Source organism: Ursus americanus, chromosome 23 (assembly GCF_024610735.1).
Source record: "Ursus americanus isolate L20-20 chromosome 23, mUrsAme1.1.p, whole genome shotgun sequence".
NCBI classification, from domain to species: Eukaryota; Metazoa; Chordata; class Mammalia; order Carnivora; family Ursidae; genus Ursus; species Ursus americanus.
Genome location: NC_142149.1, coordinates 31,518,584 through 31,533,597, shown reverse-complemented (window position 1 = coordinate 31,533,597; position 15,014 = coordinate 31,518,584). Strand labels below are relative to the sequence as shown.

The following is a 15,014-nucleotide window of genomic DNA, read 5'->3' as shown; positions in this document are numbered from 1 at the left end:
ATCAAGCCCCATATTGGCAGGCTTCCTGCTCAGTGGGGAGTCTGCTTCTCCTTCTTCTCCCTCTGACCCTCCCCCTGCTCGTGCTCTGTCTCTTGCTCTCATTCTGTGTCTCTCAAATAAATAAATAAAATCTTTAAAAAAAATTAAAAGAAGAACTGGTAAATGAGGGGAAAAGACTGGCCTTAGAGAAGTAAACTATGAAATCAAACACACCTAGCGTTCCTTGTGTATATAAGCAGTGTCACTTGAAAGACGTGGAAGCCCTTCCAAACCTGCAGGACCCTAATGTGAAGGAAGTGATCACATATCTGAAGACACAAGGAATCTTTCAGGAGAGGGGAACACACAAACACACATTCAGTAAAACCACATTCACTGAGGGGGTAAGTGAGAGTCCCTTTCCGTTTAGCAGTGTTTACAGGCTGGGAGGCAAAACCACACCTTCCATGAGAGGAATGCATTGGCCTACCCATCCTGAAGCCATGACACATCCCCTGTGGTGCCCAGGTCTGCCAGCAGGGAGCCCACGCGCACATGATGCCAACAGTACTTCTTCCTATCTCTGCCGCAGGGATTTCCCTCGTAAATGGGTAAAGTGGCCTTCTTGTTTATATGACTGGACTTACAGGCAGTTTTTTCTATAAAAAGAAATTAATATTTAAAGGGGTTGAGTGACTTGACTAAGGTTACCTATTGTTACCTGATTTTTTTTTAAACATGATTTCTTAATGCTAGTAGGATTTAATGCTACTCTTTCCTATGACTTTTTCCTTAACAGATAACATACCCTGGAATGGTTTAGATGGCTCAGTTATCAAAGAAGCTGTAGTCTTGGGAAATTATTTAGAAGCTGACGTCAGGCTTCCAAAACCTTACTATGATATTGTTAAGTCAGGCATCCAAGTCAAGCAGAAAGACCGAATTATGAACCTTCAAGATATCCGGTACATTCTGAAAAATGACTTAAAGGTAAGCTCTGAAGCTGTTAGTTTATTTCAGCTTACTCATCACAGTGGTGTAGGGGCTTAGAGATCAGGAAGAAGCTAGAGATCAAGTTGTAAGAAGTTTGGGAAATTCTCATTTCATCACACCCTTTCTGGGCTCCCCAGAAAAGGAACTCCTAACTGCTTCACTTGGTGAGAGCAACAGGGAATTGATGAAGGAGGCTGGGGAAGGTCAGCACATAGAGGAGCATAGGCACATGATGCGATTCAGTGACTGGGAGCTTTTGTTATTATGTAATTTAACTTAATTTTATTTTTAAAGATTTTTTTTTGTTTGAGAGAGAGAACGAGTAAGAGAGAGAGAGAACACAAGTAGGGAGGGGCAGAGGGAGACAGCAGATTCCCTGCTGAGCAGGGAGCCCAACATGGGGCTTGGTCCCAGGATCCCAGATGCTTAACTGGCTGAGCCATCCAGGCACCCCTATTGTTATTATTTTAAAAATATTGATAATAACAATGAATTAGCTAATTTGAGTTATAGTCAGTCTGTCCAACAGGAGGAAGAGGGAATGTATTTGATACCTAGATCTGTTTCAAAAACATCTGTGTCAGGGCGCCTAGCTGGCTCAATTGGAAGAGCATGGGACTCTTGATCTCAGGGTTGTGAGTTTGAGACCCACATTGGGTGTGGAGATTACTTAAATAATAAACGTAAAAAAAACAAACAGTGACATTCAGATGATTATAAATATGTCTTTAATAATATTTCCCTTGTTAAAGGATTTTCTTGGAACCCAGAGAACTCAGCCAACTGAGAGCCCCAAGGGGCAGAGATATGAACTCCATCCTGATGTCAATGTCTATCTAGGACTGACCTCAGAACATCTGAAAGAGACCCCTAACTTGGAAATAAAAGAGCTGAAGGAAACGGGTATGGCCTGAACCCACAGGTTAAGCATTATTGGACATGACTGTGCTATGCGAGTTGCAGCTACAACCAATCAACGCCTCCGCACTGCGCGTCACTTACACTTGGAAATGGTGGATGCCTTAGGGGAGGTCAAGGTCCTTGAAATTACTAAGTTAAATTTTTTTGGCTCCATGTACACCTTGGTTGGATCCAGAACTAAACAGTAACAACTAGTTTATTTCTAGCATGATGTTCTTAGGAATTGATTTAATTGCTTCACAAATAAAAATGGTGATTTTTAGATTCAAAACTATTACCTGTTCATTATAGAAAACAAAATCATACAGAGAAGAACATTACTTACCATTTTAATTCTGCCACTTAGAAATAATTTGTTAATATTTTGATGTTTCCCTCCAGCCTTTTCCTATAGCCTTAAAGCTTTTTAGTACATTTAGAAATCTTAGAATTCAGAGCTAAAAACGACCTTGCAATTATCCAGCTTAATATTCTCATATTCCTGATGAGAAAACTAAGGGCCAGAGAAGTTGAGGTTTGCTTAGGACTCCAGAGCTTATTACAGCACTGGAATCCAGGCCAAGTGACCATTCTCTCTGTCTCTCTTTGGACAGGGCTGGAAGCCTCCAGAATGGCAAGACCCCCCCCCCCAACTCTCATTACTTTGGCTCCTCTGTCCTGTTCTCTGCAAGCTATACACCATCAACCAGGGGGGATGGGTGGTCAGCTCTGGTGTTATTTTTTGAATTATGATTCTTCCCGTAATGCAGGGGCCTCTTGGGAAGTGTTTTGGCTACTTTTATCAGATACTCACCAAGAGCATAACTTTAACTGACATGAATATTCAAACTCCTGTGTATGTAAAAAAAACTGTGGATTTAGTCCTTAAGATTTAGGGGTCGGTAATTTCCATGTCCTGACAGTTATGTGTGTTTTGAACACACTATAACTTAAACTTAGAACATTTTCCCCAAGGTTTGATCTCTTCCCAATTTTCTACCTCAACTCATGTCAAAATGGAAATTTTCATCTGTTAGAAATACCCTCACACCCTCCATGAGTGTATCTGGTAGTCTTGCACACCTATGAAGGGAATGGGAAAATAAAAAGCTGTTTTCTCTGTTCTCACTGCACTTGAGCAGCATGCCAAGGCTGCTTAGCTGCTGCATGTGAACACTTTAATCAGTGGCATGTTGTCATTCTTTCCAGCAGGCAGTCGACTTCATTCACCCAGGGGTCCCCCTTCTCCCACCGAGAAAGCAACACCAGATCCTCGGGTTCTAGATTCAAGTATGATGGCCAAGGAGACTCCAAACCAACATGCTGCTTCTCCTGCTGGGTCTGTGGCAGAAGAGGCTAGGAGCCCCAGCCCAGGTCAGGCAAGCCTCAGTAGCTTCGAAATCAATGAGATCTACTCAGGCTGCCTGGACAGGGGAGCTGATGAGGAGGAGCCCCCGGGAGCCGGTTCATCCTTTGAGGGGGCTGGACCAAGCCAGGCAGATGAACTGAAGTCCATGGAAGAAGAGCTGGAAAAGATGGAGAGAGAGGCATGCTGTTTTTACGATGAGGACGAGAGCTCTTCAGAAGCCAGCACAGAGCTTTCCTTTGAGGACTGGGATTGGCAAAATGGTTCTCCTAGTTCCCCCGACCTGCCTGCGCCAGCCAGAGAAGCCAAGGGCATTGTGAGCGATAGGTGCATGACTGAGGAGTACATCAGTAAGTGTGTGCTGAATCTAAAGATCTCACAGACATTAATGCAGCAGAATGCCGATCTGCTCGGGAACATCCAGCGAAAGATCGGTCAGCTTGAGATGATACAGAAGGAGCAGGAAGAGTGTAGGTCTTGGTGGGCTTCCTCAAGGGAGTTTGCAAACGTCTCTGACTCCCCTTCAGCCTTGGGCCCACCAGCTTCCAGATACGTACCTCCTGTTGTGCAGCTTCCAGGAGGCCAGCAGCCTTACACCAGTGGCCGTTGTCTAACCCTGACAAGGTCTTCCATAGTGAAAGATTTTCAAGGGGGACATTTTGGCAAAAGGTCCAGGAAAAGAAGTGGCTGTGGCTGGAAACCTGTCACCCAAGTCTCTGAAGAAAGCACTGGAGATCAGTCAGAGAAGAGCCATCAGGTACAGCTAAGAAGTAGGAGGCAGTGGGGCGCCTGGGTGGCACAGCGGTTAAGCGTCTGCCTTCGGCTCAGGGCGTGATCCCGGCGTTATGGGATCAAGCCCCACATCAGGCTCCTCCGCTATGAGCCTGCTTCTTCTTCTCCCATTCCCCCTGCTTGTGTTCCCTCTCTCGCTGGCTGTCTCGATCTCTGTCGAATAAATAAATAAAATCTTTAAAAAAAAAAAAAAAAAGAAGTAGGAGGCAGGGCTACATGAGCAGGATCTGGAACATGGGTCAGCATGGCACCAACCCCCGTGCAAGGACTGACATAAATATAACCATCTCAGAGGGGTCCTCTTGGCTTTGGGAAATAAGGCCTCTAGGAAGGGATTCGAAGGTAGATACTCTTCATCTCTCATTCCAAACCCAACACACAGCCCATGTTCTTCTTTATAAATCCTGTGCATCAGATTGGACCATATGAAATTGCTGTTTTATAGGTCAGAATATTCAAGTATTGACAATTTTACATGATTCACTTACTAAATATGGTATTTTGGGCAGGTATTAATTCCCATTCTCAATTGTTTATTCATTTACTCACTCATTCAGTAAACATGTATAGAGCCAGAGGCTATACGTTAGACCCTGGGGTATGATGATGATTGAGCTACAGGCTGTACTTACGTGTAGCTCCAGTGTGGGACAGAGGGGCCTGGTCATCAAAGAAGACACCTCAAAGGAGGTGAGAAGACACCACGGGAACCGTTCTAGGAGGTGTAGCTTGAGGCTTAGTGAGGTTGCAGAGTGGCTCCTGCATGAGCTCCTAAAGGGCCTGGGTCTTACTCATTCTGTGCCCTTGTAGGGGTACCTGGCACACAGAAGGTACTTGATAAATGGTCATTGAAGGAATGAATAAATTAATGAATTTGAACAAGGTCACATATAGAGAGCTGACTGTCTCTCTTTTTTTTTTTTAATTTTTTATTATGATATATGTTAGTCACCATACAGTACAGCGTCAGTTTTTGACGTAGTGTTCCGTGATTCATTGTGGCTGTCTCCTGAATCAGAATTTTAGAGACAATCAGCCCCGTCATTTTACAGAGTGTGAGGCTCAAGCTCAGTGGCTTAACCTTCCTAAGGTCCAGGTGTTCCCGAGGTGAGGTTGGGATAGGAGAGGTCAGCCCCATTAGGAGAAGGATTTTATCACTGAAGTTATCTAGGATTGCTGGCCTGTGGTGATAAAAAGCTGGTCAGCTTTTAGTGGGTTTTATTATAGTTTTAAACTTCTCCACCTCTAGTGCATCCCTTTATTGCCCGCACAGGGCAGACAACTCCCACCACCCGCAGCCCTTACCGTGCCACTGCCAAGGCCCACGGCTGATTAAGGGCAGGTTTCTTCATGCCTTGTCTGCTGTGCTTTCACTGTGCCTTGCTGAACTTCAGTGAGACTGCAGTCCTCGCTTAAAACATTTGGAAAAGCACTGGCATTTGTTTTTGTATAAAGAGAAGGCAAAAAGAATTTACTTAGACTAATATTTCTGTTTCTGTTGAAAATTCAGATTTGCTAGAAAACTATTAGAAATAACTTTTCTTGTATATTATGTTTTGCTTATCTGTTGCTGTGTAGTAACAACAATAGCCCAAACTTAGTGGCTTAAAATAACAGTGATATATTATTTTTTGCAATTTTGTGGGTCAGGAATATGTTAGGGCTAACCAGGACGATTCTTTTACTCCATGTGGCATGGGCCGGGATCACTCCCTTGACTGTATTCAACTGAAGGCTGGGCTGGGCAAGAAGGTCCAAGGCCTGCCTCATTTATATGCCTGGTGCCTTGGGTCATTCCTTTAATTTCTCAGTTCCTAAATTTTTAATCGTGCCAAATGAAAACATTAACAAACTTCCCATTATTCTAAATACCTATTTTGACTACATTTCTCAATATAGTCTAATCTTTCCCTGGTGACCATGACATTTTTCAGAACATGTGTTATTTGATGCTCTATAATAAAGTTGTTGTCTTCAGCCCCTGCTAAGGAATCTTTGTCCCCACACAAAGGCCTCTGGAGCTCATACTTCAGGGAGCTTATGACCATTTTTATGCATCCTCTCACCTTTGGGCATCTTGCCGCCATCCCAGCGCACCACATTTGTTGCCTTAACTTGCTGCAGGTTAGGAAATATAATGAACTAAGTTTGTTAAAATCAGATTAAGCAGATCCAGAATTTTCTCTTTGGAATAAAATACATGGGCTTTAATTTAATTTTCTTCTATTTCCAAAGTATTGTAGCTTTTATTTTATTGTGTCTTATTTTTATAACATCCCCACGGGTGGATTCAGGTAGATACTATTTTCCCTGTTTTGTGGATGAAGGAGCTGAAGCAGAAGACTCTCTTAGGTTATTTTGAGTAAGGATTAGACTAGAACCCAAGGCCCAAGGCTCCTGCCACAAAGCTTGCTGCCTTAATAATAATATAGGGGAAAGTTATTGGATTTTTAAAAGGATTTTATTCATTTATTTGACAGAGCACAAGCAGGGGGAGTGGGAGAGGAAGGAGCAGGCCCCCCACTGAGCAGGGAGCCTGAACAGGGCTTAATCCCAGGACTACAGGGTCATGACCTGAGCCAAAGCAGATGCTTCACCACTGAGCCACCCAGGCATCCTGAAAGTTAGTGGGTTTTTGAAGTCTGTCTTGTCTGCTCCTAGTCTGGACTGGGTTTCTGGGGGCCAACATTTCTGTGTAAAGACCTCCAGCCAAGAGATGAGTTACTAGAAATGAAATGTGCAAAGGGAAATCATCTTAGTAGGTCTGGTTATTTCTGCATAATTAGTAAGAATAGCTTAAAAAATAGAATGTGAGAGTGAAGAGGAATTCCTTCATTAAAGCACTGAAACATGTTTACTGCTTTTTAAGCTGCCCACTTTTTGTGGGCCCGGAAAACAGAGCACAAGTGAACAATCGCAGCCCACTCAAGGAGCCAAGCGGAGTTTGGAAAGAAACAGGAGCCCCAATACCAGCAGGTGGGTTAACATTTTGTTCTTTGTGTCACCATGCCTTTAGACTCCTGTGTGACCCCAAAGCCCCTTAATGATCTTCATGTGTCTTATGACAAAGAGACTGTGAGTGATGAAGAATTCTGACACAGAAACAGATCTTGGCAGGTTTTCTCCTTCAGGTGAGTGGAAAGAGCTGTGTAACGGAAACCTGTAGGAGAAAACATCAAAGGTAAAGGAGCTGGCAGGTTAATCAGACAGAACTCATCATTTGTCAAAAGCAAAGCACCTTGCCTTTCCAAACCTGCCCGGATTGTTCTTCTTATAAAAAGAAATGCCAGGTATTCCATTTGTCAGTGCTCCAGAAGCCAAACTGTTTGGAACAGGGTTCAAAATAAGCATCCCTGACGCCAGAGCAGGGGTTGAACAGTTTAACTGTTACAGTGAAGCCTCTGATTTCCAGCCAAATCAGTGAAATGAATTGGCTTCAGCACAGATCATAGGAAGGAAAGCATATGTGTACACTGAATTTTTAAGAATTTAGGGAAAACAAATTTTATTTTGCATAGGAGCAATTATTATAGGGCCAATAATTGTGTTTCAAGATAGACTAATCTAACAATTTCAGCTTTCCTTTTCTGTGGTTAAATGGTAGCTTTAAACCATGGTTTTGAAGTCAGTTCTTCTGGGAAAAACGTAATTTTTTGTCTCTCTCCCAGTGGTGACTGACACTCAGTTCGTAAATGTGTCCACTAGGGAGAACCAAGGAAAATGCCCAGACATTTTAGTTCAATGTAGTTTACCTTTACAGAGAGAATTATTAGAGAACCAACTAACTGGCATCGAAGGGGTTAGAGCTCACATCATTGAGAGAAGCAGATGGGGTGACAGTAAGGCCATTAGATGACAAAGCAAAGCCATAGTTGTGGCCTCTGCTACACCCATTCACCCTGTTCCCTCAAAAGAACAAAACACAGATCAAAGAAAAGTTTGACATTTTGCTGCCAATCCACCTAGTCTTTTTGTATGCTTTTAAAAGATAAAATTATAATTATATGCATATTGCTACATTTATTTATGTATTTATTTATAAGTAGGCACCACACCCAGTGTGAAGCCCAGCATAGGGCTTGAGCTCACAACCCTGAGATCAAGACCTGAGCTGAGATCAAGAGTCAGAAGCTTAACCAACTGAGTCACCTAGGTGCCCCCACATAGCTGCTTTTATATCCTGATTTTTCATCCTACATTAGAACAAGAGCATTATCCCACATTATTAAATAACATCGCGGGATGGGGGCACCTGATGGCTCAGTTGGAAGAGTGTGCCACACTTGATCTCAAGGTTGTGAGTTTGAGCCCCATGTTGGGTGTAAAGATTACTTAAATAAAGATTAAAAAAAGAAAACATCTTCTGAATTTGGACTTGTTGGATTTCCCTCATTGTTGAATTTTAGGTTGTTTCCTGCTTTTACCCATTTTGAATAGGGCCGCAGTGACTTGTTAGTGAAACTTTTTCTGCACTCTGGATTATGTCCTTGACAGGTTACCGCAAGCAGAGTTACTAGGCCAAAGGATTTAAACATCTTAAAGATTCTTGATAGCTGCTGCCAAATTGCTCTTTAAAGAAGCCAACCAGATCTGACCTTTCCAGTTCGGCAGCCTCTCTGTGTTCTGGTCCAGTGGGCAAGTGGGACGTTCAAGATAACGAGGAATTCATACCTATGCCACAGGTCACATGTTTTTGAGGAGTTACTTTAATAGACGATGAAATGTCTGTATGATCATGGATATGTAGAGGAAGAAAGACTCCCTTGTTTTTCAGATGAGGAAACGTTGGTCCACAGAGATTGAAGTATGCCAGAGGCAGGCAGCTGGTTAGTGGCAGGTAGGGTCTAGAGCTCAGTGAGACTAGGCTGAAGAGCTCTGAAAGTCCTTCAGGCTCCCTGGTGCCTTAAGGCCATGTTTGCAAATGTTAGTTATTGTGCTCTCACTGATATGCAGGTGTGCCTCTTACTGGAGAATTCTGATCGTAGGGCAGGAACAGTTACTGAACCATCACCTGTGTTCTGTGGCATAGTTGGGGTGGGGGGGCTCTTCTAGGGCTCAGAAGTCTGTCTGGTGAAACTGGGTTTCAATTGTGGGTTCCTTCTTCCTGTGAAAATTTTTCAGTACTTTTAGAATCATGAAATCTGAACTTGGAAGCTGAAAAAACCCTTAGAGGTCTTCTAACCCAGTCCTTTCATTTCTTAGCCAGGGAAGGCCTAAAGAGTCCAGTGCCCGAACCATGCTGACTCAGCTTAATAGTGCATTTGTCACTGTGCCAAGCCACCCCAAGGGACCTCCCGCATCATCCAGCCCTGGCCAGGGCTCTACTAGGTAAGGAGTCGTGTGGTCTGGACGTTGGGGAGTCTGGGGCTCTCTGGTGGTAGGCAGGAGTCAGTGCAGCCCCAGGAATGGCTCTGAGAGTAGGGGCTGGTCTCTGGGTGGGCTGGTGGGCTTAGGCTTGTGTCAGGAACTTGAGCAAACTGGTGTATTTGTGTCCACCCTGCTCCCCTTCCCCCAAACCTATATAATTTAGGATCAGTATGGAGTCTGTATCTTCTGAAATCTGTAACGCAAAGTCAAGAAATAATGAAGATGATGGAGAGGTACATTTAAAATGGAAAAGTGAGTAAAGAGTCATAGGTTCTGTTGGGCCAAATGAAATTTAAAGTATATTTCTAACCTGCTTGTTACCTCTAAGTACACAGCCCATATTGCACAGCCTCCCACGTTCTTTTCTTCTGTTGGATCATTCTAGTTTAAAAGCAAGGCCTTTCTGATTACAAATTGCAGAAAGGAAATGCTTTTTTCTTTCTTCTTCTCCTTCTCCTCCTCCTCCCCTCCCACTCCCCCTTCTCCTCCTCCTCCTTCTTCTCCTCCTCCTTCTTCTCCTCCTTCTCCTTCTTCGTTTTTTGGTTTACCACGTAGGAAAGATAAGCTTTTATTAAGATGGGTCTTTTAACATTGTTTAAATGAACATGTTTTGTGTTAGTAGTCCAAAGAAAAGAGACTGTCAAGCCTGCCACTGTGTATACTGTTCTGTTCAGTGATTTGTTTTTCTGGGAAAAACTTTTTTCATTTCTAGGCTTTATAGGAAATATTTCCATTTTATATATATATATATATATATATATATATATATATATATATATATACACACACACACATATTATACATATGTGGATGTATATTATACAAAATGGATATTACACATATTATACATATACATTTATATATATATATACATATATATATATACACACACACACACACATATTATGTAACAAGTGTAGCAAAACAATACACAGTGGAATTTTTTTTTTTTTTTTAAGATTTGATTTTATTTATTTGACAGAGAGACAGCTAGTGAGAGAGGGAACACAAGCTGGGGGAGTGGGAGAGGAAGAAGCAGGCTCCCAGCAGAGCAGGGAGCGCGATGTGGGGCTCCATCCCAGGACCCTGAGATCATGACCCCGGGCTGAAGGCAGACGCTTAATGACTGAGCCTCCCAGGCGCCTCCACAGTGGAAATTTAATGTGCAACATTCATTATGAAAGTAGAGAGCGTGAAGTGTCACTTTTGCATATCCTGTGGGCATTTCCTTTTATATCAGTTTTAGAAGCTTAAAAGGATATGGTGTCTATGTTTTTTCAATACTAATGTTAAATGACATAAGCAAAAGTATAGAACATTTGTAATGAAGACATGCTTATGCAGATACACATATAAACATATATATATACACACACACACACTCCCATAATATGAGCTCTGCATAGTCTAAAGATGCTAGACAAACTCAAATAGAATCCTTTCCATTAGTCTCTACAGACTGGGGGCTGCAGATGTTATTTTCTTATAAAATCTTCACAACAAGAAGGTCTATCTACAAGTTTTCTTCTACCTTCCATTCCAAAATTCAGAAATGAACTGAAATTCTGCCCTTCCCTGTGTTACCAATTCTCTTTTCTTTTCTCCTTCAAGCCAAACAGAGCAAGTATGTATGATGCATTTCTAAAAAGGCAACTATGAAAGTATTATATAGCTCTTTAAGAAGCAAAAGCTTTAGTTTCCAATGTTCATTTTAAATGCTGTTTTCCCTTCTCTCCAGTGGAAGTGAAAGAAATGGCAGAGAGAGCAGCTACTGGGCAGCTGGCGGTACCACCTTGGCATCCTCAGAGTAGTGTGACTTTAGAGGGTGAGGCTAAAAATGAGCCTGATCCCCTGCTGCAGCCCCTGCTAAGGGACCCTGAGAAGGTGGGCTGGCAGTGCATTGTAGAGTATCCCAGGAAAAATGATGAGCCAGGAGGATATGGCAAGTGTGGCAGAATGGACAACAGTGACCGTGACAGTGACCAGCGTGGCAGACAGCCTGGGCCTCAAAGCTTCACCAGTAAGTTCAGTTGGAGGAACTGGGATAGGTGAGCTCTATCAAGTTATTAGCTCTCAAAAATAAGTAAGCCTCCTAGCATATGTCCTTTGCTTGGTCTTCTCTCTTTTCTCATCTCTCTGGGAACCCTGAATTGCAGGGGAAAGCAGCATTCTCTTTTGATTCCACTGGCCTTCCTGAAGGTAAAGAAGTCCAAAGATTCGTGAGTTTTTCTGTTACTGGAGCAGACCCATTTGCTCAAAGGAAGTAAAATAATCTCTATACAGTGACCCCGTTCTGGCTCTAAGCTGGCAGGGAGATGAACCTTTCTTACCTGAGTGCAGTGGTAGATGCCCATTCCCTACTGCCCATTTCCTTGCATTGCATTTTAAGCCAGAAAAACTCCACTGGCTCCCAGAGATTCTGTGCCAGAAGAACCTAGAGGCAAATGGCATTGACTGTCATTACTTTATAGATTTATAGGTTAAGACTGAAGGCCATGTAGTTCCACTTGGTAGTTTGCTTGCAAGCAGGGCATGGAATATTATTTCACGATTGTTTACAAGTCAAAGAAAGATGCATCTAAAATTATCACTTATCTTAGGTAGAAAATCTACTGGCTTGGGTACTTTCAGTTTTTAGAATCTGTTCCTTTTCAAGCATGTTCTTGAATGCATGGGCAAAAGGATTGATGATACAGGACCGTGTGTTGGGGCCAGGCCAAACTAACAGTCTCTGCTTTCTGGACTGAACCTGACAAATGGGACATGGCTACCCTTGGCAGAACAGTCACACATCTCTTCACTCACGCCGCTCTTCTCCCCTTCCATGCCATCTAAATATCACTGAATGACTATGGCCCTGGTTGTGTTAAAATCATTAGGTATCGGGCACCTGTCTCCCAGAAAAAATGAGCATCCAGAGCACAATGAAGTCTTTCAAGCAAGTTCTGATGCCTCTGTGGTTATTGAGAAATCTTACAGCGTAAGTAATATGGCTTGCAGAGCCAGGTTGAACCCAAGGACCTAATAAAGTAGAACTGAGTTGTTACGTACTATGCCAGTGAAATAATATCTGTAGTAGTTCTTTTTTGTTGAAGTATGTGCTCTCATGCCTCTGACATGAATGAAGAAGTCTTTCTTCCCTGCCTAAATACTTTTTGAGTCAGTTCAACTCAAAGCACACTGTATCTTGGAGCTTGTGCAGAACACAGGCAAATGTCAGCTTCAGGAAGCCCTGGAACTTCCTGTCTAGTTGGATAGATAAGACCAACTCTGGAAGTGCAGTGTGAGGTCAGGTATCAAAGCTCATGGCCAGCAGGTGACTGAGGTCTGATTGGAGTAGGAAGAGCAAGGCTAGTGTTGTGATGAGAGTGCCTTCACCTAGAATGTCCTCTAAGACCCAAATTCAGCTCTCAGTGGAAGGCATGTGTTCATGCCTGACAACCGCACCCCAGCAGGATCAATGCATTGAGGCTCCAGCCCTGCTTCAGGGGTTTAATACACCCTTGAGGCATGCAAGTTGGGCCACAGTCCAGCCAGGCTAAGGAGCCAGAATCTTTTATCATTATGATACGAGGACACAACCACTTAAAGAATATACACAGCAACTAAAAATGAAGTAATATAAAAATACAATTGTGATAACATTTAAGGTCTTTCAACGAACATACTGTTGAATTTAATCATAGCACACAAACCACTCACAAGGATAATTTAAGACAATTTATTCGTTTTCTCACATGGGGGCTGGAAGGATAGGCCATGTTAAGCATACTGGCTTGGCTGGAGAAGCAAGTCTGTCAGGGAAGTGGTGAGGGTATGTGAGGCCAGTCTTATCTGAGAAGTTTCAATTTGATATGAGAGGTAAAGGGGAGCATCTGCCAAGCGCATGGGAAGATCAAGTGTGTGGCAAAAGCAGCATCCAAGGAAGTAAATGAAAAAACCTCTGCAAAGAGATGACTGAAGGTGTGGAGAGGAGCTAGTAGCCTGCCCATGTGGGGATCAGGGCCTGAACATGGAGAAACGAGCAGAAAAGGAAAGGGTGGAACAGAGATGCTGAAGAATTAACTGGTACTTTTGAATTTTCAAGTGTATTTTTCTTATTGAGATTGCATTGCTATTTTTTTCAGAAGATTTATTTATTTGAGAGAGTGCACATGTGCACAAGCTGGCATGAGTGGGGGAGGGGCAGAGGGGGAGAGAGAATCCTGGAGCAGGCTCCCCCCTGAGCTTGGAGCCCAAAGAAGTGGGGCTGGATCCCAGGACCCTGAGATCATGACCTGAGCCAAAATCAAGAGTCAGATGCTTATCTGACTAAGCCACCCAGGCACCCCTGCATTGCTATTTTTAACATCATGTTCCTTCGCTTGCTTTTAAACTGTAACACCCATGGGACTCCTCAGTTCTGAGCGGCCTCAGCTTCCTCGTCTGGAGGACGAACCATCTGTGGCTGTTCAAGCTCAGTCCCAGCTTGAGTTGTCTAGGGCCTTTCTTCTTAGAATTTCAGAGCAGAAAGGTTGCCCAGCTCCCTCTCCCTCCATTGTAACGATGAGGGTGATGAGTCTCAGGACTGTCATTTGCCTCACTTGCTGCACGGGGTTCACAGCTCACTGTGGGGAAGGAGGGCAGAGGCAGGTGTGCAAGCAGGCAGGGAGGGCTGGCTCAGGGAGTGTCAACCCTGACTGCTGGGTAATTTTAGCTAACCCCATTATTAACACAGCATCCAACTATGAAGGGATTTGTTTATAATGGACACCAACCTAAAAGTGATCTCCTACATTATTAATAGGATCAGTCCGTGCGATCAACTTGTTCACCAGAATCTTCTGAGGACATAACAGATGAATTTTTAACTCCAGACCATGAATATTTTTATTCCTCGACTGCTCAAGAAAACTTAGCTCTAGAGGTAAAAACCACAGTACTTTTCAGCTTTCTCTATTGCCTTATTCCTTTTAAGTTATTTTTATTGAGGAAAAATAGCTTACACATGAAAGTGTATAATGTTAACTTAGCAGTGTTTTCATGTTTTGAAAAGACATCTGAAAAATAAGATATTTGAGAATGGAAGGTCATGTGCAGTTTCTCCCAAAACGGTGGTTCCTGTGTTTGTACAGCACTTTGTACTTTTTTTCAAAACACCTTTCTTCATGTTACCTAATTCACCTATTCTTCCTGTGGAGAAGAGAAGAAGGCCTGCCGTTCTTCCTCTGTGTGAAGAAGTGGTGATCGGCACATGTAGGGAATTAGCCCTGGCCTGCCAAGCTTCCGTGTCCAGGGAGCCAGGATCAGAAGCCAGGCTCAGCATGAATATGGTGCTGGGCAGTGCGTGGGGCTTTCTCGGGAACCAGCCCAGCTTTGGCAAGCACGTCTTTGCACAGAGTATTTTCATTTGTAAAATGAAGCTGGTTGGATTTTCTTATTTATTTATATAATTACTGCCTCACCTTCCTACTAACCTGCCACCTTTTTTGGACCTTTTACCAATATGGAAGGTGGGGTGGAGGAAAGGGAGGATTGATTGTATGTCTTAAACACAACATTTGACTGACAAGAATTCAGTGATGCAACAAAAGCATCATTTACACTATTGTGCACTTCTAATAACTCAGAGAAGTTT

The 15,014-nt window shown here is 43.1% G+C and overlaps 1 protein-coding gene across 7 annotated transcripts in view; it reads left to right on the top strand.

Annotated features, from left to right (window-relative positions):
- TEX14 (testis expressed 14, intercellular bridge forming factor) overlaps nt 1-15,014 on the top strand; it is an 88,283-nt gene that overhangs the window by 50,426 nt on the left and 22,843 nt on the right. For 5 of the 7 annotated variants that reach the window (XR_015721331.1, XM_087854547.1, XM_087854544.1 and 2 more), the window contains exons 11-19: nt 779-969; nt 1,725-1,875; nt 3,082-3,995; nt 6,900-7,006; nt 9,233-9,358; nt 9,561-9,649; nt 11,136-11,417; nt 12,277-12,377; nt 14,184-14,303. Coding sequence is in view for 6 of the 7 variants with exons in the window: in XM_087854547.1 (XP_087710673.1) it covers nt 779-969; nt 1,725-1,875; nt 3,082-3,995; nt 6,900-7,006; nt 9,233-9,358; nt 9,561-9,649; nt 11,136-11,417; nt 12,277-12,377; nt 14,184-14,303 (2,081 nt within the window). In the remaining variant the exon portion in view is untranslated. The remainder of the gene's footprint in view (nt 1-778; nt 970-1,724; nt 1,876-3,081; nt 3,996-6,899; nt 7,007-9,232; nt 9,359-9,560; nt 9,650-11,135; nt 11,418-12,276; nt 12,378-14,183; nt 14,304-15,014) is intronic. The other 2 variants (XM_087854546.1, XM_087854543.1) reach the window with 1 other exon arrangement.